General features: G+C 55.8%; 1 protein-coding gene across 1 annotated transcript; it reads left to right on the top strand.

The window, feature by feature from the left end:
• Positions 1-2046: 2046 nt before the first annotated feature.
• PDZD7 (PDZ domain containing 7) lies at positions 2047-23137 on the top strand. The gene is made up of 16 exons (XM_047760059.1): positions 2047-2424; positions 7419-7559; positions 7954-8128; positions 8621-8797; positions 9041-9188; positions 10620-10680; positions 11062-11469; positions 12191-12388; positions 14489-14539; positions 15480-15655; positions 19232-19323; positions 19468-19559; positions 19746-19817; positions 20574-21167; positions 21485-21585; positions 21996-23137. The coding sequence occupies exons 1-16, from the start codon at positions 2202-2204 to the stop codon at positions 22209-22211; spliced, it is 2925 nt and encodes a 974-aa protein (XP_047616015.1). The 5' UTR covers positions 2047-2201; the 3' UTR covers positions 22212-23137.
• The last annotated feature ends 251 nt before the right edge of the window (positions 23138-23388 follow it).

Genomic DNA, 23388 nt, shown 5'->3' with positions numbered 1-23388 from the left:
CATCAAGCACACGTCACGTGTGACGCTCACTAGCCTGAGAGGCTGGGGCTCCCTCGGCGCCTCCGCCTGGCGTGGCCAGGGATTGGCAGAGCCTGGGGGCGTTGGGTATCATTAGGGGCGACGCCCCCAGCCCGGTCCACCGAGACCGGCCCTACGGTGCCTCCCAGAGCCAATCCCGACTCCAGGATCAGTTCTGGCCCTGTCCCCAGCCCGAGAGAGGAGGGGAGGAGCGGCGGGCGCTGCCCCATTTGCTCGCAGTGCCTTGGTTGCCCTCGGGAGGCACCGGGTTTCTTCAGCAAGGGGTCTGGGTGCCCAGGGTGAAGGCGCGCGACGTGGAGGGGCATCCACTGATGGTGCGCTCGGAGGGACTCGGGTTACCGCCGGCTTGTTTACTCGATGGCTGCCTTGGCAGTGGCCTCTGCCTACTTGCCCCCCTGGGCGCCTCTCCTGGTTCCCACAAGCTCCTCTCGCAGCACCTCAGCACTCGCACCAGTCTGGTTCTTCTCGTGCCTGTGCCGCTTCTATGTCCCCAGTCCTTTCCTCCTTCCTAGTCCCCTCCTTACTCCCTTCTATAACCTCTAACTCCGCTGGGGTGCCCAATTTCTTTATGCCCGCAATTTCTACCCCTGCTTCGCAGACCCTGGCCCCAGTCCCTGCTCTGGGTGTGAAGGGGCGGAAATCTCAAGATCCCTCTGTCCTATCAAGGAAGTGGATCAAAAAGATTCTTCCTCCTAGTGTCCTGTTATCAGCTGCCCCCCCCCCCCCTGCATACATTCCAGAACTGGGTGGCCAAAGAGACTCTTTCTGATATAGAAGGAGGATGCATGTGAAGGCAGCACTCAGACACACACACACACACACACACACACACACACACGCACCCTCACCCAATCATCACTCAGAGCATGCGTGCCACACACCCATGCTCCAGCCCACCGCAGGCTCACACCCCGCTGTCTGGGTGACATCCTCACTGAGGCCTCAGGGGTCACTGCAGAGGGGTGGCAATTCCACGAGTCCTGGCAGCTGGCTTGGCCTGGAGAAGACAGGGTTCTGGGCTCCCCTGAGCTGTACAGGTAGCGGGAGCAGGGCAAGCCAAGGCCCCAGCCCTAAGTTCGTGGTACAGAGTGGGGCATCCGAACTCAGCTGGAGTGTGTAGAACCCAGCGACCCCAGCCCAGGTTGCGAACTGCGGTCAGGGGCACCCAAGGGAGGCGGTGGGAGGAATGACTGGCGTCGCTCCCAGCCAATGGGAGCCTGGGGCTGCACTAGCCTGCCCCATTCCTGCCGCCTCCGTGGGTCGTGGGCGGGGATTCCGGGGCTGCTGCGGTATTGCGCGCGCCCGCGGGCGGGCGAGGCCGGCTGCGGCCGCACAAGCAAGCAGGTGAGAGGGGCCGGGAGGACCGAGCCGGGGGTGGGGTGCTGCGTTCTGGGTCCCGGAGTTTCTTTGGGGAACTTGGCTCCAGGTTTTGCGCTGTATGTTGAAGGGCTCTCAACAGCAAGTCCTTCCCCCAAGCCTGGATGGGGGGGTGGGGGGTAGGGGTGGAGGGGACTGCAGCCTGGGACCTGGGGATCTCTAGGGGCCGAGGAATCTCTGGGGCCTTTGGCTGCAGCTGTGCCACGTCCTGGAGCCCCTCGAGGGCCAAGCCCTTGGGGCTAGTCCTCTACCCGCATACACTTGAGAGGCGGCGCAGTGAACTATCCTGGCCCCGGTTTCTCTCACACTGCTTGAAGCCCTAGGGCTGACGATAATTCTGTCTCCTCTCTTTCCGCCTCTACTGAGGACGGGGGACCTGTGGAGCAGATGACTCAGCTGAGAGCAGGAACTAGGGGTGAAAGAGGGGTTCCCATCCACCTTGTTGTATAAATAGTTCCAAAAGCCCATGTGGTGCCGGAACTGGGCATTTCTCTGGTCATGGGTGGGAGAAGTGAGGGGCTTACGGCATGTCAGGGAGGACGCACAAACCAGGGGGAGGGAGGGAGGTTTTGGGGGCTGCAGGGGCGGCATTCTCTCCCGTTCCCCAATCCTGGCTCTCCCTGCGCAGGCCTGGAGCAGATACTCCTGGGACGCAGTGGGGTCTCCCAGTCTCTGAAGCCACAGTCTGCACAGAAGGCTCACAGAGCCAGGGCGAATGGGGCCTTCCTCTCGAGGGCTAGCAGGTTCCTTCTGAACCTGTAGGGTCCCCGCACAGTCTGGCCACCATGGCGCGTGGTTTCGCAGTGGGCTTCGACCCACTGGGCCTCAGAGACCTAAGCTCCGGCTCTCTGAGCTCCCTCTCCTCCCGAGGCCACCTGGGCAGCGAGTCGGGCTCAGCAACGCGATACCTGCTGAGGAAGCAACAGCGGCTGCTGAATGGGCCCCCCCGCGGAATCCGAGCCTCATCGCCCATGGGCCGCGTCATCCTCATCAACTCCCCCATTGAAGGTGGGGGCAGGGCCCAGCCATGGGCTGGGGCACTGCTGGTGGGGGTAAGGGGCAGCGGGCGCTAAGCAGGAGGAGGCAGAACCAATATGGGTGGGGGAACTCAACAGATAGAAGCCGTAGGGATGTGCCTCTGGTGACCTATTGACTCTTCCTCATTTACTCTTTTCTCACCTTCAGGCCAATCCTTTAGGGTTCCAGGATTGTGGAGAGATTGGAAGTGGGAGGTATGAAGGCAGGGAAGGGTGTGTGGTATGCTAGCCCCCAAGTGAGCAAGGCAAGGTATTGAATTGGCCCTTCCCTCCTGTGGACTCTGCCTTTCTCCAAACCCATTTGTGTATGACTTTGGTGTGTCGGGCAGGATCACGAAGGACGTTCTTCATCAGCCATTCTGTTGTGTGTCCTGCTCTGTGCTGGGCTGTGAGGGGTCAGTGCCCAGCTGGGCAGAGAGAATCAAAGGTTTCAGGTGCAGAAGGACAGAAATAGAGGTAGAGCAGCAAATTTTCTGAAGGGGGGTTGGGGGGAAGAGGTGGGTCGAAGGTCTGGAGGGAGCCCCAGGCCTGGGCCCTGGAGGAAGGGGGCACTTAATCTTATGCAGTTGCTTAATGCCGTTTCATTGCACACCTATGCCAGCCATAGTTAAGTCCTGTGGGGGACCTACAGAGAAATAAGGTTCAATCTTCACCTTCCAGAAATTCACCATGTGGCAGGGCTGAGAGACAGAACAATGAGAGCAGCTGGTGCTGGAGTGGAGTTATTAGGAAGATTGCAGTGAGAAGTCTGGAGCATGGTGGGTGGGCTCTTAGGAGACAGCCTGGCTGCAGTGACAGATGTGAGGCGACAAAGAGCAGGTGGGCAAGGTGAGACCTTGAATGCCACCAGGAGAGTAGGGGCCCCCTGGGCCTAGGTTTTCTGTGGGCAGGACCAGATAAATATCTCCAGCTCCCCTTCTGTCTCAGTCTGGATCCCAGACTGGACTTTTCAGACTCTGTTCCTCCCCTCTGACCTGTCTGGGCACTTCTTTCCCCTACCCGGGCCACCAGGGCAGGGATAGAGCATGTTGCTCAGGAGGCATAGTTTTACTGCACCTCACCCCCATCATCCACCACACTTGGCCTCACACTCAGGTGAGCAGCAGAGCACTGCTGCGGGTCACTGCTGTCATTCTGTTATGGAGCAGAAGTTCCTAGGAGAGCCAGGAGACACAGAGGGGGAGGGGAGGCACTGCAGCATTGCCCTTGCAAGTCCCACTCATTAAAAGAACTACGCTATGGAGTTCCCTTCATGGCTCAGTGGTCAACGAATCCGACTAGGAACCCTGAGGTTGTGCGTTCGATCTCTGGCCTTGCTCAGTGGGTTAAGGATCCGGCGTTGCCATGAGCTGTGGTGTAGGTCACAGACGCGGCTCAGATCCTGCGTTGCTGTGGCTCTGGTGTAGGCCGGTGGCTACAGCTCCGATTAGACCCCTATCCTGGGAACCTCCATATGCCATGGGAGCAGCCCTAGAAATGGCAAAATGACAAAATAAATAAATAAATAAATAAACTACGCTATGCCTCTCCCCACACACCTGCATACACCCTACCCAGCTATGCAAGGGCTATGCCCACTGTCCTTCTAAAGATCCCCTTCCAGAAGTTCTATGATTGTTCTCTCCCTCTGTCTCACCCCCATGCCTCAGTACAGCCAGGAAAGCAGCATCCCTTAGCAATGGAAGGATGGGGCATTGCTCCAACCAGCTGGACCCCTAGCCTGTCTGGGCTAGGAGTCTGCAGCCTGTGTCCCCTCTACCTGAGCAAAAACATCTCCCAATTCCCCACAGCCCAGAGCCCCTCCCCTATGTTATTATTTAGATCATTCCAGAGGCCTAAAGTAACTGATAAGGGGGACACTGTGGAAAGAAGACCATGGCCACCACATCACCCCCAAGAGTTCCCACCAGCACCTCAAACTCAGTGGGTCCCAGAGAAATGGCATTGTCTTTAATCCCAACCAGCCCTTTCTCCTCACTGCCTTAGCTCATTTATTTATTCATTGTTCTGCTTATTATTTCACTCAGTTAAAAAATGCTTAGGGGAGTTCCTGTCATGGCTCAGTGGTTAGTGAACCCGAATATCATCCATGAGGACGAGGGTTCCATCCCTGGACACACTCAGTGGGTTAAGGATCCAGCATTGCCATGAGCTGTGGTGTGGGTCACAGAAGCAGCTCGAATCCCACATTGCTGTGACTCTGGCATAGGCCGGCAGCTGTAGCTCTGATTGGACCCCAGCCTGGGAACCTCCGTATGCCACCAGTGCAGCCCTAAAAAGCCAAAAAAAAAAAAAAAAAAGAATTCCTAAGCCCCTACCAAGCTTGAGCTTACAGTCTAGTGCAAGAGTCTAGTGGAAGGAGAGATAATAAATAATACACAAATAAGCAAATGAATGGAGTTCTCTTGTGGCATAGCAGGTTAAGGATCTGGCATTGTCACTGCAGTGGTTGGGTTCAATCCCTGGCCAGGAACTTCCATATGCTGCAGGTGCAGCCAAAACAAAATTTAAAAAAAAAAAAAAAGCAAATAATGGGAAAGGATGGTAAGAATCTTGAAGGGACTAATTTGTATGGTAGAGTGGTGGTTCTCAAACTTTAGAACATATCAGAATTGTCTGTCGAAAAGTGCTGGGCTCTACACCCAGAACATCCGATTCAGTGGGTCTGCAGTAAAACCCCACTTTAATCAGTTTTCTGGTGCTGCTGGTCTGGAGAGCTCGCTTTGAGAACCCTTCTAACGAAACTATCTGGGAGATAGCAGGGACTCTCTTAGGTAGGGTTGTGCAGGAAGGTTTCTCTGAGAAAGTGGTGTCTGAGCCAAGAGGAACTGGAACAGGAGCTGGTTTTATGAAGGTCTGAGCAAGAGCATCACAGGCAGAGGGCACACTGAAAGGACTGGTCTGTGAGCGGAGCAGGAAGGAGGTCAGTGTGGCCAAAGATCATGAGGCTGGGAAGGGTGGCCAGGTGCGAGGGCAGAGAGGTGGCCAGAGGGAAGCCCAGGGAGGGCATTACTGGGCCTGAGAGGAATGTGAAGTTCCTCCTAGAAGCAGGGGCAGGCATTGAAGTTTTTAATCAGGTGAAAGGCATGACCTTGTATGAAAGCCGGCCCTGGCCACTGTGCAGGGAATGGATTAAAGGAGGCAGAATCGGAGTTCCCATCGTGGCTCAGTGGCAGCGAATCTGACTAATAACCATGAGGTTGCAGGTTCGATCCCTGGCCTAACTCAGTGGGTTAAGGATCCAGCGTTGCTGTGAACTATAGTGTAGGTTGTAGACGCAGCTTGGATCTGATGTTGCTGTTGCTGTTGCTGTGGCTGTGGTGTTGGCCAGCGGCTACAGCTCAGATTTGACCCCTAGCCTGGGAACATTCATATGCCATGGGTGCAGCCCTAAAAAGCAAAAAATAAAAAAAAAACATTAAAAAAAAATAAAGGTGGCAGAAGCGGAATCGAGGAAGTAGTGAGGGAGCTCCCAGTGATGAAGGGATGCCTGGAAGCCTGGCTAGGGTGGTGGAGGTAGAGAAGCTTCCAGCCTCAGAGGCCTCAAACTCCTAGGCTCAAAACCCCAGATTTGATATCCCCCTGGCTCAAGGCCCTAGAGAGGCCCCCTGGGAGGGGCTGAGGAGAAAGAGGGTGGAGGCAAAAGAGCAAAATGCTCCTTGTCTGGGTGAAGAAGGTCCTGGGACCTGTGCAGATAGAATCAGCTAGGAAGCCCCGGCATCTCCCAGGCCTCTGTCCTGCACCATCCCTGCCTACAGGCTATCCCTGGGGATTTCTCCCTGGCTGCCCTGCTCCTGCACTGTAATCTGATTTCTCTTAGATTGAATAGAACTGTGGGGTCAGGGGGAGAGGGGGACTTCCCTTCTCAAGCACCTCTGAGTAAGCCTTGCCCAAGAAGACCTCTCACCTTCTCACCTGGGACCCAGCTTATCCCTCCCACCCCCTCCCTTTTCTCTAACCAAAAAAGCCCCCTCAAGGACCCACCTCTGAGCCTTTGCTCACTCCATCCCTTCATCTGTGCCTTCCCCGTCCCCTCCATCCATCCAGATCCTACCCATCTTCATCCTCCAAGAAACCTTCCCTGACAGATCCAATCCCTAAGGACCCTTCTGACTTTCCGCATCACTTATGGAGAGGGCCACTCTGGGCTTTGGGTACATACTGGAGCATGGTGGCATTTGGGGATTCTCTCCTCATGTAGTCAGGTATCTCCTAGAGCCCTCACCTCCAGAATCACAGAGTCTACAAGATAGAAGGGGACTCAGGGATCCTTCCACAGCATCCTAGACAGGGATTTCCTAAGTATCAGCTTGTATGCCTCCAAAGATGGGGAACTCACTATCTTTCATGGAACATTCATTCCAGTGTCTGCCAGCTGGAGGTTTTAGAATGTTTTCCTTTATTAAATCTGCCTTCATATAACTCTACTCTGTGGGCTTGTTCCTGCCCTGCGGGTTACACGGACAAAAACCTCTAATGCCTTTCACAAAATAGCTCTTGAACTATTTGAAGATAGAGCCACCATGCTCGTCTCTGCTGCAAGCCGAAGAGCCCAGACTCCCTTGACTCTGCCCCATAGAATGGAACCTTGAAACTCTTTTCCATCCATTTGACTCTCAGAGTGGCAGGATTTTTTAGGAGTTTGGCTTATCCCAGGCCTATAAGGCATGTGACACTTAGTAAGGATTAGATACACACACACACACACACACACACACACACACACACCTATATATTGAGGGAAGGAGAACAATGTCTTCTAGCATGGTACCCTGTCCTACCTGTTCTCACACCCTCCCTGGCCCCTGGTCTCAAAATCACTCAGAGAGGACTCTAAAATTAGCTGCCTATCCCCTCACTAAGGGCCCTGGGTGCCTGTGCCCAGCAACCCAGCCTTTGCAGGCCCCAAGTTGGGGAACCCAGAGTGGGCAGGGGGGGTTCATGCCTATGTCCCCACCCCAACAGCGAACAGCGATGAAAGTGACATCATCCATGCAGTCCGAGTGGAGAAGAGTCCAGCTGGGAGACTGGGTTTCAGTGTTCGGGGTGGCTCTGAGCATGGCCTGGGCATCTTTGTCAGCAAAGTGGAGGAGGGGAGCAGTGCAGGTGAGCGGGGCCTCCAGGGGTGAGGTCCTGGGAGGAAAGGACCTTCAGCCTTGGAGGGACTGATCCAGTGGGGAGCTGGAAGGGGCTAATGACGGGTCTGATGGGGGATACTCAGACCTTACCTGAGGATCCCAATCTCATCAAAGAAGTTTTACCCCAGAATTCTCTGGTGGCCTCACAGTTAATGATCCAGTGCTGTCACTGCTGAGGCTTAGGTCATTGCTCTGGTGCTATATTGATCCCTGGTCCAGGAACTTCTGCATGCCATGGGCATGGCCAAAAAAAGAAAGAAAAGAAGTTTTACCCCAGGAAACCCAGTCTGATGGGGGAGGGAGGCCCAGCCTCAGGCTAGGAGACTTCTCCCAAGTGGCCCAAGCCACCTTCCCTCCTGCAGAGCGTGCTGGCCTGTGCGTGGGGGACAAGATCACGGAGGTGAATGGGCTGAGCCTGGAGAGCACCACGATGGGCAGTGCCGTGAAGGTGCTGACAGGCAGCAGCCGCCTGCACATGATGGTGAGGCGCATGGGCCGCGTGCCGGGCATCAAGTTCTCCAAAGAGAAGACTACATGGTAAGCGGGCCTGGCCCCACCCCACCTGCCCCAGCACCACCACCCAGAGCTAGAGCTGGAGAGGCCAAGGGCACAGGGCTCAGCCTGGGGCCTGGCTAATATCCTCCCAGCCCCTGGTGGCCCAACCTTGAAATGAGGAAAGGCCAGGTCTTTCCCCCAGCCCTCCTCCCAGCACTCTGCCACCCCAGACCCCAGTGGCTCTGGCCCCACCCATGCTGCTGCTGCTGTGAGCCAGCCTGGGGACAGTAACAGTGTCTATCTGTCTGGGACCTGGGGAGGATTGGAAGCAGGGCCTGGCAGCTGGAGCTGCTCAACAAAAAGCGATTCCTCTGGTTTCCTTGATTGGATGAAATCTACATCCCAGTGAAGGTCTCAGGTCTGGGAGTTCCCAGCAGCCCTGCCTTTCCCACACAGTTGCCATGGCTGCTGGGAGGGGAAGAGTGGGTGGAGGTGGCTGGGGACCCAGGCTGAGGGCCCCGTGCTGTTGTTCAGGGTGGATGTGGTCAATCGGCGGCTGGTGGTGGAAAAGTGCAGCTCGACACCGTCCGACAGCAGCTCAGAGGACGGCGCACGGCGCATCGTCCACCTCTACACGACCTCTGATGACTTCTGCCTGGGCTTCAACATCCGAGGCGGCAAGGAGTTTGGTCTGGGCATCTACGTGTCCAAGTGAGGGCGGGGGCAGGGCATAAAACTCGGTCGGGCGGGAACCGGGGGATGGGTCAGCAGAGAGTCCTGGCCAATGACATGTCAACATGACCTACTGGGGGCGGGATCTGGAGACGGGGGCAGGGCTCACCAGGAGGAGGGTCAGGAACTAGGGCAACCCTGTACCCAAGGGAAGAGTCTGGAATCAATCGGGTGAGGGAGGGCAGCCAGGTGGCCTATCAGAATGCTCCTATCTGACCCCAGAGTGGACCACGGTGGCCTGGCAGAGGAGAATGGCATCAAGGTAGGGGACCAGGTCCTGGCGGCCAACGGTGTCAGGTTCGACGACATCAGCCACAGCCAGGCGGTGGAGGTGCTGAAGGGCCAAACACACATCATGTTGACCATCAAGGTGGGTAGGACTGTGGGAGGGGGAGAGGGCAGACTCTAGCAAGGACGTCCCAGACCCCTCTGGCACCTAACACCGCCCATCACCCTGCAGTTTATGACTTTCCACTGCCATGTGAGAGGTAGGGCAGGCATTATCCTCCTTCCTCTTTCACAGAAGAAGAAACTGAGGCTCAGAGAGGCAACCTAGCTCAGGAATCACAGTCAGTTACTCCGTTGATCAGTAGCAGGGCCTGGTTCCAGTCCTGCTCGCTTCCCCCTCCCCCCGCCCCATGCCTCGGGCAGTGCCCTTTCACATGAGTGGTGAAGGTCCACGGTTGAAAGGAGAAAATGTCCCACCCAGAAGGAGGGGGTGGTAGCTGTGCCTGGGCAGCGCCTGGGTGGTGGGCATCCTCAGGGCACTGGGCAGGGAGGGCTGGGCTGGAGCCAGAGGTTGGATTTCAGGGGAGGTGCCTGGATTCATTATTCATGCGGGTCTCACACTTGCCTGAGGATCAGGTCCTTCTCACCCTGGCTCTCAGGGCAGGTGATGTCTCATTCTCCCCTAGCGCCCAATCCTGGCCTCTGCCCTGCTCCTCTCCCTTCTCAGCCCTCACCCATCTCACCATTCTGTTCCTCCTCTGCCACCTCCCACGTCCCATTTCTCCCTTTCCTTCCTCTCAAATTATCCCAAACATTCCTCTTCTCCCCCATCTGCCCCCATTTACTCCATCAATATTGTTGAAAGCCACTATTTTTGAGGGCCACCATGCCAGGTACGGGGGCTGTACCCTGAACAAGACAGACAAGGGCTCTGCTACTAAAGGCAAACAGACTCAGAGTTCCTGTCATCGTGGCGCAGTGGTTGACGAATCCGACTAGGAACCATGAGGCTGTGGGTTCAATCCCTGGCCTTGCTCAGTGGGTTAAGGATCCGGCGTTGCCGTGAACTCTGGTCTAGGTCACAGACGCAGCTCAGATCCCATGTGGCTGTGGCTCTGGCATAGGCCAGAGCTCTGATTAGACCCCTAGCCTGGAACCTCCATATGCCATGGGAGCTGCCCTAGAAAATACAAAAAAAAAAAAAAAAGGCTAGACGCATGCGGAGTGTAACAACTGCCTTAAGGAAATTATCAGATAGGTGGGCTGGGGTCATTTGGGAAGGCCCTTTAATCAGGGAGGCCAGGACCTTTTAGCTCTGAGGAAGTGACACCTGTAGAACTGGCCATAAGCAGAAGGAAGAGAAGCCAGGCAGGAACAGCAAGTGCAAAGGCCGGGAAGTACAGAGGAACTCAGCACATTCAGAAATAAAGTGGCCAGTGTGGCTAGAGCATGATGAGCTCAGAGGAGAGTAATTGGGTTGAAAAATTGACTCCTGTCCTCTCGCTCCCCCATTCTGACCCTCCCTTCTCACCCACTTCCCTGTGCCCTCTTGTGCCTACCACGCCCCCCTCAGGAGACTGGCCGGTACCCTGCCTACAAGGAGATGGTTTCTGAGTACTGTTGGCTGGACCGACGTAAGTGGCCTGGCCCCCAAGTTGGGAGGGAAAGGGCTGAGGCCCACAGATGGGGACAGAACCTCTGAAGAATAAATAGGCAGGAGCACCACGATCTCAGGACTTTCACATGCCCAGAGCCATTTCTGGGCTCCCCTCTGAGAAGGTGCAGGTTCTATTCCAGCTGGGTCTGGAGTCCCAGGGGGTGGATGGAGGAGAGGTGACTTGCTTAAGGTCTCTCAACTAGTCAGTGGAATGACTGCTGAGCAGCTAGACCCTGTGCTTCCTGCCTTGCTGCTGCCCAGTGTTCTCCCAGGCCCACGGGTGCTCTGCAGCCTGGCAGGGTCCCAAAGCCACCTGGTGACACCCCTGAGACGCCCCTGCCCTCCCCACTGCCTGCAGTGAGCAACGGGGTGCTGCAGCAGCTGTCGCCTACCTCGGAGAGCAGCTCCAGCGTCTCCTCCTTCGCCTCCAGTGCCCCCTACAGCTCGGTCGAGGGCTCGGGCTCCCTGCCCTCTGAATGCATGGATGTCTGCCTGGGGCCTGAGGAGCTGGGCAGCCGGGACCCGGGCTGGGGGCGGGCGGACACAGCCATGCAGACAGAGCCCGACGTGGGGGGCCGTGTGGAGACCTGGTGCAGCGTGCGGCCCACAGTCATCCTCAGGGATACAGCCATCCGCTCTGATGGCCCCCCACCCACACGCCGCCTTGACTCTGCGCTCTCTGAGTCCCCCAAGACTGCCCTACTGCTGGCCCTCAGCCGACCTCGGCCTCCCATCACACGCTCCCAGAGCCACCTGACTTTGTGGGGTACGTGGGGGATGGGTGGCTGCTGCTCTCCCCAAAGCCCCCCAGTCCAAAACCTATCTTGCCCCCTGTCCTGGGCCCCAAACCTTTCTTTGCCCCAGGTTTTGCCCCAGCTTCAGCCCCAGAATACACTCAGACCCAGCACTGGGCTCCATTTTAAACTAGTCCTGGGGGAGTTCCCATAGTGGTGCAGGGGTAACGAACCCGACTAGGATCCATGAGGACGCGGGTTCGATCCCTGGCCTCAATCAGCAGGTTAAGGGTACTATGCTGCCGTGAGCTGTAGCGTAGGTCACGGACGCGGCTCAGATCCTGTGTTGCTGTAGCTGTGATGTAGGCTGGCAGCTGAAGATCCAATTTGACCCCTAGCCTGGGAAGCTTCATGTGCCACAGGTGCGGCCCTAGTTATGGGCCCCAAACCTACCCTTAGTCCCAGCCCAGGTCAGTTCTGAGCTTTGAATCAGCCCCTCCACCCTGGAGTTCCCAGGCCTGTCTACACACACACACCTCTCTGATATAGCTGCAGCTGTGGGTGGGGGAGGGGTGGAAAGTTGGAAGAGGAACCCCCAACCCTCCACCCCCATCCTCATCCCCCGTCCCCCGTAGCTGCAGATCCTGTCTGCCCTCGACTCTTCCTTCTCTCTGCCCCTCCCCACACCCCTGCCCCTCGTCCTTCCCTTCTCCCCACCCCTCCAGCCCTCTGGGTGCTTCCTCGTGTCTGCAGAGGAGAAGAAGCAGCGGAGGAAGGAGAAGTCGGGGTTCCCTGGGGAGAAGGGGGCCCTGCAGCGCTCCAAGACCCTGATGAACCTCTTCTTCAAGGGAGGGCGGCAGGGGCGGCTGGCAGGGGATGGGCACAGAGAGGTCTGGACGCTGGACAGCAGGAGCCCAGCCAAGCCCCGCCCCCGCCTGGACCTGGAGAAAGGTAAGTGCCAGGTGGGTCAGGCAGGGAGGACAGAAGGGAAGTCCACTTCGGCATCCAGCAGCTCTGAGCTTAAGTCCTACACTGTCTCTTACTAGCTGTGAACCACTGCTTCACCCTGTGAGCCTCAGCTTCCTCATGAGTTAAATGGGAGTAATGATACCCACTTCCTTAGGAATAATGAGGCATGAAAGAATTAGTGTATGTTGAAGTTCCCATCATGGCTCAGTGGAAACGAATCTGACTGGTATCCGTGAGGACCACAGGTTCAATCCCTGGCCTCCCTCGGTGGGTTAAAAGATCCGGCGTTGCCACGGGCTGGGGTGTAGGTCGCAGACGTGGCTCAGATCCAGCATTGCTGTGGCTGTGGTGTAGGCCAGAGGCTACAGCCCCAATTGGAGCCCTGGGAACCTCCATATGCCATAAAAGAATTAGTGTATGTTAATCACTTAGTGCATTGTCTGACACACACACAAGGTGCTCAGAAAATATAGTAGTGTCCTAGAGTATTATACTGCCTCATTGTCCCATTTTACAGAAGGGAAAACTGCTAAGAGTCACAGCACAGAAGATCTTGTGTCATCAGATACCTGCGCCCTTGGTGCTGAGGGGAGGCTGTTCACTCCTTTCCTAGAGCATTTAGCTTTACCTCTCCTGGCCAGCGTTCCACAGGCTCTCCCCAGTTTTAGAACCATCTTGAGCAAGGCCATTTCTAGATCAGGGTCCAGGCAGAAGGGCCTATGCCGACTTCATTCACATCAAGGGCTTCCCAAGGACCCTGACGGAGGGCCTCTCATCTCTGGTGAGGCTCAGAGACTGCACCAAAAGTAGATGAGTTGAGACTCTTGAGGTTGCCTGTGACAGAAACTTAACTCAAACTAGCTTTAAAAAGCTATTGCTTTAATTTGGGTCTAAAGATTTAAACAGTCTCCTCAGACATCCGGCCCCTTCATCTTTTTGTTGTTGTTGTTGTTGCCTTTTTCTAGGGCTGCACCCGAGGCATATGAAGGTTCCCAAGGCTAGAGGTCTAATTGGAGCTGCTGCCTCCAGCCTATGCCACAGCCACAGCCATGCCAGATCCAAGCCACATCTGTGACCTACACCACAGCTCATGGCAACACCAGATCCTTAACCCACTGAGCAAGGCCAGGGATCGAACCCGCAACCTCGTGGTTCCTACTCAGATTCATTAACCACTGCGCCACGATGGAACTCCAGGGCCCCTTCATCTTTTGGTTCCTCTTTTCCCCGGGTTGGCTTCATTATCTTGCTGGCTTTGCCCACTTGGAGGTAAGAGGGCGGCTGTTGCTTAGCAACCCAGGGGAAAGAGCTTCTCCTTAAATAGATGCAGCTGAAGTCCTAGGCTCTCATTGGCCCAGCTGGGATCAGGTACCCAATACATCATTTGTGATGTGGGAGAGAGAGAGGGTGCTTTCGGAGGTGGCTAGCCTAGGTCATGTGTCCACCCTGGAGTACAGGGACTGAAAATGGTGGTGGTGGTAGGGTCCCCAGGTGAAATCAGGGTGCTGTTTCCAAAAGGGAGGGTGGATGTCGGGTGGGCGTAAACAACCAGAGGAAGGGGAGCTGGCCCCTGCCTCTCCTCAGGGTCTCAAGCTAACAGACCCTTGGAGAGATGATCCCTTCAAATCAGGGCAGGCCAGCCCCCTTCCCAAACCTGTCTTTCTTTCCACAGCCCCCAGGGCCCTGCCCTCTCCTGGTTCTCCTCTCATCTCTCTGGCCACTCCTTTCTCTCCTTCAAAAGCTCTTCTTTATCTCTTTGTCCTCTGAAGGTAGGTGCTCCCCCAGGATTTGCCCCTGGGCTTCTTTGCTCCATTCGTTTCCTTCTAAGTGAACCTCCATGAGCAGAGTGCAGACTGCACCCTCTCTTGATCCAAAGGCTTCACTGCCGGTGAATGCACTCCCCAGCCTGAACATGGCCTTCAAGACCCTCCTTAATCTCCTGGCCTCTTGCTTCCCGGGCCCACCCACTTCCAGCCTTGAACACTCCATTCCAGCCAGTGATCCAGCCAGTCCTGAACCCCCAAACCCAGATTTTCATACTGAGGAATGGGGCCTGCCACTGAGCCTATTTCTTCTTCATAGCAGGTGGAGTGGGGCCCGTGCAGAAGTTTGTCACCTGGAGACTGAGACGGGGTAATGTATGCATCCCTCTACCAAGCCTGGTTTATAGTAGAGCTGCAGAAGGCGTGCATGTTGGGGGTAGAAGCTAAGGGTCTTTGTGCTAAACTCAGGGTCAAGCATGAGGGATCAGATAGATGGGGAGGTGCATATTAGGGGCAGCTAAAAGAATTGGGCTAAGGGAGTTCCCGTTGCAGTTCAACGGTAATGAACCCAACTAGTATCCATGAGGATACGGGTTGGATCACTGGCCCTGCTCTGTGGGTTAAGGATTTTGCATTGCTGCAAGCTGCAGTGTAGGTTGCAGATGCAGCTAGGATCTGGCATTGCCGTGGCTGTGGCATAAGCTGGCAAGTGCAGCTCCAATTTGAACATCCATATGCCACGGGTGCAGCCCTAAAAAAAAAAAGACTGAGCTGTGGCACAGTGGGTTAAGGATCTGGCATTGCAGCAGCTGTGGCATTAGCTAAAGCTGAGTCCCTGATTCAATCCCTGGCCCCTGAATCTCCATATGCTGTGGGTGTGGCTGAAAAAGAAAAAAAAAAAAAAGATAAGGTTGCAGACAGATATCTGGGTTCATCTTTGAGGATTGGGAGCTAGAGTTGGGACTTCCAAAGACAGATTTTTGGGGAGATGAGGGAGGCAGCCTTTCTAGAACCCCAATAGGGAAGAAACTAGTATGACAGGTGCATGTTCAGGGCACCCAGGGGGCACTGGGCTGGAATTCCACTAAGGAATAGACTGGGGCGGGGTCTGTGTTGAGGGGCTGAGGGGCCGGATCGGGCAGATTGCTGTGGGAGACCATGGCGGGGAGCATCTGGACAAGGCTGGGGCTCATCAGAGGCACCTGGGCCTCTCAGAGGGCCTGTTCTGGGGTCTGACCCCATTGAGGGGAGCCTCTGCCTCTGCCGGCTCCTGGCTCCTTCATTGTTCCCCCTTGGCTTCTGCCCTGCAGACCAGGAGAGGGGCCGGGCCCTGCTCTCTGCCAGGTCCGGAAGCCCCTCAAGCCAGCTGCCCAGTGTGGATGAGCGGGTGCAGGCCTGGGAGAGCCGACGGCCTCTGATTCAGGACCTGGCCCGGCGGCTGCTGACTGACGACGAGGTGCTGGCTGTCACTCGCCACTGCTCCCGGGTAAGCCTCCAGCCTGGCCCCAGCCCCAGCACCTGGTCTCTCCGTCACCCAGAACCTCATTCATTCAGGCCACTGTCTGTTGACCAGTTATCTGGGCTCAACAGTGTGAGGCTAGTGATCAGTAAAAGCAGAAGTCACCCCTGTCACCTAGGTATGTACACACACACACACACACACACACACACACACATACACGCTGAGCTCACAGCCAGGAAGGAAGGATAGACTGTAACTAGAATCTAAGCACTCATAGTGACAAATCATATGAAGTGCTAGGAAGAAAAAGAATATGAGAAAACCACCAAAGAGGCACAGAATTAGATGGTGTGATCTGGGAGGGCCTCCCTGAGGAGGTGACATTTAAGCTGAGGAGAAAAGAAGCCAGATAGGCAATGAGACCCTGCAGTTACCTGTTCCATTCTCTGATCTCTTTTAAACTCCAGCCTTCCACACCCCCATGCCTCTGTCCACTCCTGGGTCAGCCAACAGGACTGGTCTCATGCCAGGCCCCCTCCTTTGTCCCCCCCCATTTACCCCACCCCCCAACATCTACATTGTTGTTCTCTGTTCCTTTCTACTTCAGGCAGAAGTAGAGGGCCCCAGTGTCGGGTAGGGGGTAGATTTGAGGGATCTCTGTAGCCTGAATGTTGGGGAGGCTGTGGGGGGCACAGTCACCTCCTCTAGGAGGATTGGAAGGCCCTGTCCTCTTTCTGTGTCTCAAGAACCCCTGAGTTTCCTGTGATGGGTTCCCTGTGATGCATCTGCATCAGTGCATGCGTGAGCCTGTGTACCATGGCAAGCTGGGGAGTTCCCTCCAATTCCCTCTCCCTGGTCAGGGTGGGACTGTGTTGAATGTCTCTGTGACAGGTGCATGTCATGTCTCTGGCTGGGTTTGTGTTGACCGAACTGTGTGATTATATCTGTGTGTATGTGTGTGTGTGTGTGTCTAAAACATGTGTGCTGCCTGGAAACCAAATTAAAATAATTAATGAGGGGAGCTCCTGTTGTGGCTCAGTGGTTAACGAATTCGACTAGGAATCATGAGGTTGTGGGTTCGGTCCCTGGCCTTGCTCAGTGGGTTAAGGATCCAGCGTTGCCGTGAGCTGTGGTGTAGGTTGCAGATGCAGCTCAGATCCCTCATTGCTGTGGCTCTGGCTTTGGCCGGCGGCTACAGCTCCGATTGGACCCCTGGCCTGGAAACCTCCATATGCCGCGGGAGCACCCAAGAAATGGCAAAAAGACCAAAAAAAAAAAAAAAAGAATTCTTTACCAAGTCCTGGTTTACAGCAAACCTGCATATGAGGGTGCACGTTGGGGGGGCAACAAGGGCCATTGGGCTAAACTCTGTCAAGTGGCTCAGCTCTGAGTGCTAAGTGGGGCCATGTGTGCCAGCCTCCAACAGCCTGCGACTTTGAGCTCTGGCCACTAGGTGGAGCTCTGCACATGTGTTTTTAGCCATCCCCCTTTTCCTCACCTCTCTGCTCTTCCCAAGCCAGGAGGCCTCTCCCGGTGCCCCATAGCTCCTCAGGAACAAAGCATACCACCCAAATCTGACTGAAGCCCCTCCCACTCCGAGAGATCAGTGGAGGGTGGAGCCTTTGCCACAATGATTAGTAAAGCTCCCCTAGTGATTTGGATGTGGGGCCCTGAACTCCAGGCCTCTCTGCTCTCTCTCCTGCCTTTTTTTTTGTGTGTGTGTCTTTTTAGGGCCGCCCCTGTGGCACATGGAAGTTCCCAGGTTAGGGGTTGAATCGGAGCTGTAGCTATCGGCCTACGCCACAGCCATAGCACACACAGGATCCAAGCCACGTCTATAACCTGGACCAGAGCTCATGGCAACGCCAGGTCCTTAACCCAATGATCGAGGCCAGGGATTGAACCCGCATCCTCATGGACACTAGTTGGGTTCGTTATCACTGAGCTACAAGGGGAACTCCAACGTCCCCACCTTAGCAATTTCCTCACTGCTGCCAATCCAGGCATTATAAACCACTTCTTTGATCAGTTTACACTCCCCAACCCCCTTGCAACCTCTTATCTTCGGCAGAATAGAGTACAAGTTCCTTATCCTCACATTCAAGGAAGACACGTCCTGATTGAATTCCCCAACCCACTGACCTCCACTTTTGGGTGAGCACCACCTCACAGCATCATCTTCCTCTGGTGTAAAGTGTAAGATTTGATTTACACAGGTTATGAATTGCACAATTCTAGGGGCACTGCTCTCACTGTAGTCACAACCTGCACAGCCTATATGAGACCTTCGTGTACCCACCCCATGGTCAAGTTAAACTTCTCTCTATCCATTTCTCCATATCACCCTTGAAGCACGTTCCTGCCAATATTCATGCTGTTCCCTGTATTTCTCCTTAAGAATCCGTATAAATGCTACTGCCTCCATGAAGCCTACTCTGCTCTTCCCACCCTCCTCTGAGACTCTCTCTGTCCCATCACCAGTGGTTTGTAATTTACTGGGGCACATGGCTCTTTGCTGTTATACCTCTACTGCCCAGAACAATATCTGGCGCATAGTGGATGCTGGACAGTTTTGTGGACTTGAAGTGTGTGTACATATGTGATTGGTTCTATGCAATTTCGTGTTCTCTCTCTCCAGACAAAATGTGGTGTATTGTCGAATGACGAGTCCTTATAATTTTGCGTGTAGTTCAGGGCCACATAGCTTTTATTTCCAGATATTCATGAATGTCTCACTCTGGCCACCAGGGTGTGCTGTTTCCCTGTGTCCATGCCCACCTGCAGTGCTGTGTGGTGTGTGTGTGTGTGTGTGTGTGTGTGTGTGTGTGTGTGTCCCCGTCCCAAAAATCAGTGCTTGTCTCCCTCAGGCACCAGGGGGCAGTGTGCTGCCCAAGGAACGTGGCTCCCAGTGTTCAGTTTGCCAGTCTGTCTGCGTTGGCGGGGTGTGGCTGGTGGCATCCGGGCAGTGCCAGGCAGCAAGGCCTCCACCACCCTGGATACTGACTAGAGAGGCTTTCTACAGGGCCACCCCTTCCCCAAAGTCCCCATTCCAGCCTTGAACAAAGCCTAATTTGTAGGTCTGTGTGCAGACACAAGCTGGGACAGCCAGGCACTCGGCCTAGCCTTTGGCTCAAATTCCTTCCTTCTGCCTGGGAGGTGGGGGTGGGGAGGAGAGTCCACTCCCTACGTATCCTTTTCCGGTACCAGAACAGGCAAGAGCCAGATTTCTCAGGTTCCAGTCCCTCTTCACACTTCCTCATCTGTGCGGCCTGGGCAAAGCCCTTCTCTCTGAGCCTCAATTCCCTCATCTATAAAATGGGAATAACTGATGTCGGCTCTCAGGGTAGTTGCTAAATGAGAGACCATGTGTAAAAGGCCTAGAAAAAGGGCCAAAATTGTTACTGCTGTTGTTGCTGTTACAGCGCTGACATTCTTTTATTGTAGGTTTCCACCTGGTCACCAAGAGAAGTGTATCCTGTGGACAGCCTGGCAGTGGGGAGACCCGGCCCTAAACGTGGGGGCCCCTCCACACCCAGGCCTTCCCCACAGCCGGCTCCGGAAAACCCGCCGCCTTCTGACCTGTGGTGTCTCTCTCTACAGTACGTGCATGAAGGTGGAGTGGAGGACCTGGTGAGGCCCCTGCTGGCCATTCTGGACAAGCCCGCGAAGCTCCTGCTGCTGAGGGACATCAGGTGGGGAGGGACAGCACCTGGGGAGAGCCTGGAGGCAGGAAAGGGACCCCGAGCTTGGACTCCCCCAACCTCCCCAGGGCTGAAGGCCCTTCAGGCACGTCCAGAACGGAGCCCTGCCCGCCCCTCATCTCTTACCTTCCCCAGGAGTGTGGTGGCCCCCACGGACTTGGGCCGCTTTGACAGCATGGTGATGCCTGTGGAGCTGGAGGCTTTTGAGGCCCTCAAGAGCCGGGCAGGTCAGCAGCCAGGGGCGGGGCTGTGGCTCCTGAGCCCCAGGTGGGAGTGGAGTGGGGCCTCCCGGCAGGGGTTGGGGGGGGGAACAGAGGCGGTGGGGGGAGCTGGGGGAGGCAGAGATTGCCTGAGCCCCTGCAGCTGTGTCCATCGGAGAGCCTTGTTCCTGACCTGGTCTCCTCTCTAACCAGTACGGCCTCCTGCCTTGCGACCGGCCCGGCAGGACACACCGCCCAAGCGTCACCTCATCACCCCTGTGCCTGGTCAGTCAGAGTCCCAGAGCCTGGGGAGGGGGCGCACCCCAGGAGGACTGGGGGAGGGAGAATTGGCCTTCCACCCCTGGCCCCACATGGGGTGTCGTGGCTCAGAGGTATGTGTGGTTCCCTGAAGGAAAGCCCTGGTCGACCAGAATGGTTTTTCTCACATCCACTCACCATCTGTACTATTGTTTACTTAATATTGGTTTTAAACCCACTCACTTTTGAAATCTAGTCTCATTCTGCGAAATAATCTCTGAGAAATTACCAGTTTGGTGTGGGAGTCATTTTTTTCTTAGACATGTTAAAATAAAACTGTAACTGTCACATTAGATAGCATTAAATAGGAGTTGCTGTTGTGGCTCAGTGGAAATAAACCGGACTAAAATCCATGAGGACGAGGGTTCGATCCCTGGCCTTGCTCAGTGGGTTAAGGATCTGGTGTTGCCATGAGCCATAGTGTAGGTGGCAGACATGGCTCAGATCCCACGTTGCTGTGGCTGTGGTGTAGGCCGATGGCTGTAGCTCCAATTCGACCCAGCCTGGGAACTTCCATATGCTGCAGGTGTGGCCCTAAAAAAAAAAAATTAAAATGCTATTGCAGAAGTGGGGCAGTGTCCCTCACTGTGGGGAATGCTGCCATAAGGCCTGAGCAAACCCAGGCCTGGGTCTCCCTACACCAACAAAGGCAAAGACTGGGGTCCGGCAAGGTGGTCTGGGCTGGTAAGGAGAGGGTGGCCTGACCTTGGCCCTTTTCCCCAGACAGTCGTGGAGGTTTCTACCTGCTTCCTGTGAACGGCTTCTCAGAGGAGGAAGGTGATGGGGAGTTGAGGGAGCAGCTTGGAGGCCTCCAGGTCTCCCTGGCTGGCTCTGCCCCCTGCCACCCTCATAAAGGGATCCCCCCTCTCCAAGATGTGCCAGTAGATGCCTTCGTCCCATGCCGAAGCACCTGCACACCCCCACCACAACCACCCCCTGTTGCTCCCCGGCCCCCAAGGCCTAACTGGCTGCTGACGGAACCCCTGACCCCAGAGGACCCTCAGCAAAGCCGGAGCCGTGGCCCAGCCCAGAGCCACAGCCGCAGCCGCAGCCGGGGCAGAGGCAAGTCCCCTGGACGCAGGCGGTCCCCATCCCCGGCCCCTGTCCCCACTTCCGGCATGGCCAACGGTCGCTACCACAAGCCACGGAAGGCCAGGCCCCCTCTGCCACGACCTGTGGATGGGCAGGCAGCCGAGGCTGGGGGCAGTCAAGGGCCCTCTGAGAATGGACATGGGGGGACAGCTGAAGAGGCAGCCACGAAGATCCCTGGTGGGGAGCTGAGAACCGTCATGGTGTCCAAGCTGAAACAGTCCTTGGGTGAGTCCAGGCAAGACTGGGCCTGGCTGGGGGTGGGCGGCTCCTGGGTGTGGGTGAAGTGGGTGGGCTTGGTTTCGGGGTATAGCAAGGGGACCTGGGACTAGGAAAAGAATCTGGGTATTGGGGTAGAGTTGGGAGGGTCTAAATTTGGGAAATTTAGGGTCAAAAAGTGAGTTGAGGATCACGTAATAACAGAATCTGGGGGTTTGGGAGAAGTTGGAGGACCTCTCTTTGGAGATGGGTCCAGGGTTCTCCTGAGAGCTCCAGGTTATAGGGGTGCAGCTGTCATCTCACCCAGTGTTTCTCCCTCTCACTAGGCATCAGCATTTCCGGGGGCATCGAGTCCAAGGTGCAGCCCATGGTGAAGATAGAAAAGATCTTCCCCGGGGGCGCCGCCTCCCTCAGTGGGGCCCTTCAGGTGGGTGAAGGGCACCCAGGCCCACTCCCTAGGCCCAGAGCTGAACTCTGGCAGGCGGCAGGGCTGGCACAGGCTCATCTTCCAGCCAGACGTGTTTAGACCAGGTCGTGGGAGGAAGACTGGCAACAGGGGGTCAGGCCTGCAGGATAAGCAGGCCTAGGGAAAAATCTGGCCCCCATGTCAGCCTGGGCCCGAGGGCGGACCATCCTGTTCCACCCGTAGCCCCAAGGGACAAAGGGCCATTGTCTGTGCCCCACCCTGCCCCCAACACTGCAGGCACAAAAGTCCCATTGTCCATCTCCTCTGCCCAGATGGGGAGAAGTGTCCTAGCTGGTGGAGGTGAGAGGTTGGGTGGTGGGGTGGGGTTGACCTAAGGAGGGAGGGCTGTGATTTTCCCACCCCCATCCCAGGCTGGCTTTGAGCTTGTAGCTGTGGATGGAGAGAGCCTGGAGCAGGTGACCCACCAGCGGGCAGTAGATACCATCCGCCGGGCTTATCGGAACAAGGCTCGGGAGCCCATGGAGCTCGTGGTCAGGGTCCCCAGGCCCGACCCACTACCCTTATTCGCAGACTCATCAGCCCTCATTGATCAGGGGCCTCCCGCTGACCATTCCCCTGCCCACTGACCCCCCCCCTCCACCTCATGGTATTCCAGGACCTCCCATTAATGCCCTTCCCACCCATACCCAGACCCCTCCCACTGATGCCAGGCTTCTCCAGCTGACCCTCAGCCCAGTCCCCTCTCCAGGCCTCCAGCCTCCGGATACTAGTTCCAGACTCTCCCCAGCTATCCTAGAACTCTTCCTACTGACTCCAGAGAATCCTGCCATCCCTCCACCTCACCTACCATTCTCAAGATTCAGGAACCTTCCACCCCCGCTTGCCTTGTCTACTCCCGAAGCTTCACAGTGGTGGTTCAGATTCCCCCACTTTCTCCCTCCCCAGTTGTCACTAAAGCTCTACCCATTCCAGATAAACTTGGTGTCAAGGACAAGGTGCTACTGGCAGCCTGTGTCACTCACTCTCATTCCCCCAACCTTCCAAGACAGGAAGTGGGTGGAGAATCCCAAGGTCTGGAGCTTGGGATTGGTGTGCACTTTCTCGTGATCTCCCCCAAAAGTGAGGGACACAGACGCTCAGCTAGGGCCCTCAAAGGGTCCCTGCACCCAGCCCCCAGTAATGTTCTGTGCAAGGGACAAGATAGGAGGCTTTCCTAGTTTCTCAAACCCTGAGGGACCATTTCATGTTGTGGTCCACGAGAATCTCACACTTTCCGCTGGATCTGTCCTCTTCCATCGCCCTTTCTCCCTCAAGTCCTCTGAGGGGTAGGAGAAGAGCCTGCAAATAAAGAGGGTGTGGGGGCCAAACAAGTTCCCATAATCTTTATCCAGCACACTCATCATTTTTTAAAAACAAAAAAAATTTTTTTTAATTTTTTCTTTGGGTTTGTACAAGAAATTTACAATGTGAAAAATATACAAGTGAAAATGACGCCATAAACCTGGGTGTGGGGCCACTTGGTCACAAACACAAATAAACAAGACATTTGTGAGTTCTTCCTTTGGTCTGACTACAGCCCCCTCACCCCAGGAGGCTGCAGAGCTAGAGTCTGGGGATCAGACCCCAGTCCCAGCCCTGTTCCCCTAACATGGGCGGGGGGGGGGCAGGCACATCTGGAACAGCTGGCGCTGTCTGGCTCTCTCTGGCTTTGCGGTGCGGGAGAATTTGGAGATGAGGGAGCCCCTTGCTCTCCCGAGCCCCCTGGCTGGGTGGGCTGGTGAGTGCCTGGGGTGAACAGGGTTG

This window comes from Phacochoerus africanus, chromosome 15 (assembly GCF_016906955.1).
Source record: "Phacochoerus africanus isolate WHEZ1 chromosome 15, ROS_Pafr_v1, whole genome shotgun sequence".
Lineage (NCBI taxonomy): Eukaryota > Metazoa > Chordata > Mammalia > Artiodactyla > Suidae > Phacochoerus > Phacochoerus africanus.
This window is presented reverse-complemented; position numbering and strand designations above follow the sequence as displayed.

Excerpts from the sequence above, each read along its gene's own strand:
- PDZD7 (XM_047760059.1), top strand. The coding sequence starts at position 2,202 with ATGGCGCGTGGTTTCGCAGTGGGCTTCGACCCACTGGGCCTCAGAGAC. Across the intron at positions 8,129-8,620 it reads TCCAAAGAGAAGACTACATG|GGTGGATGTGGTCAATCGGC; the intron begins GTAAGCGGGCCT and ends GCTGTTGTTCAG. Across the intron at positions 9,189-10,619 it reads ACATCATGTTGACCATCAAG|GAGACTGGCCGGTACCCTGC; the intron begins GTGGGTAGGACT and ends CGCCCCCCTCAG.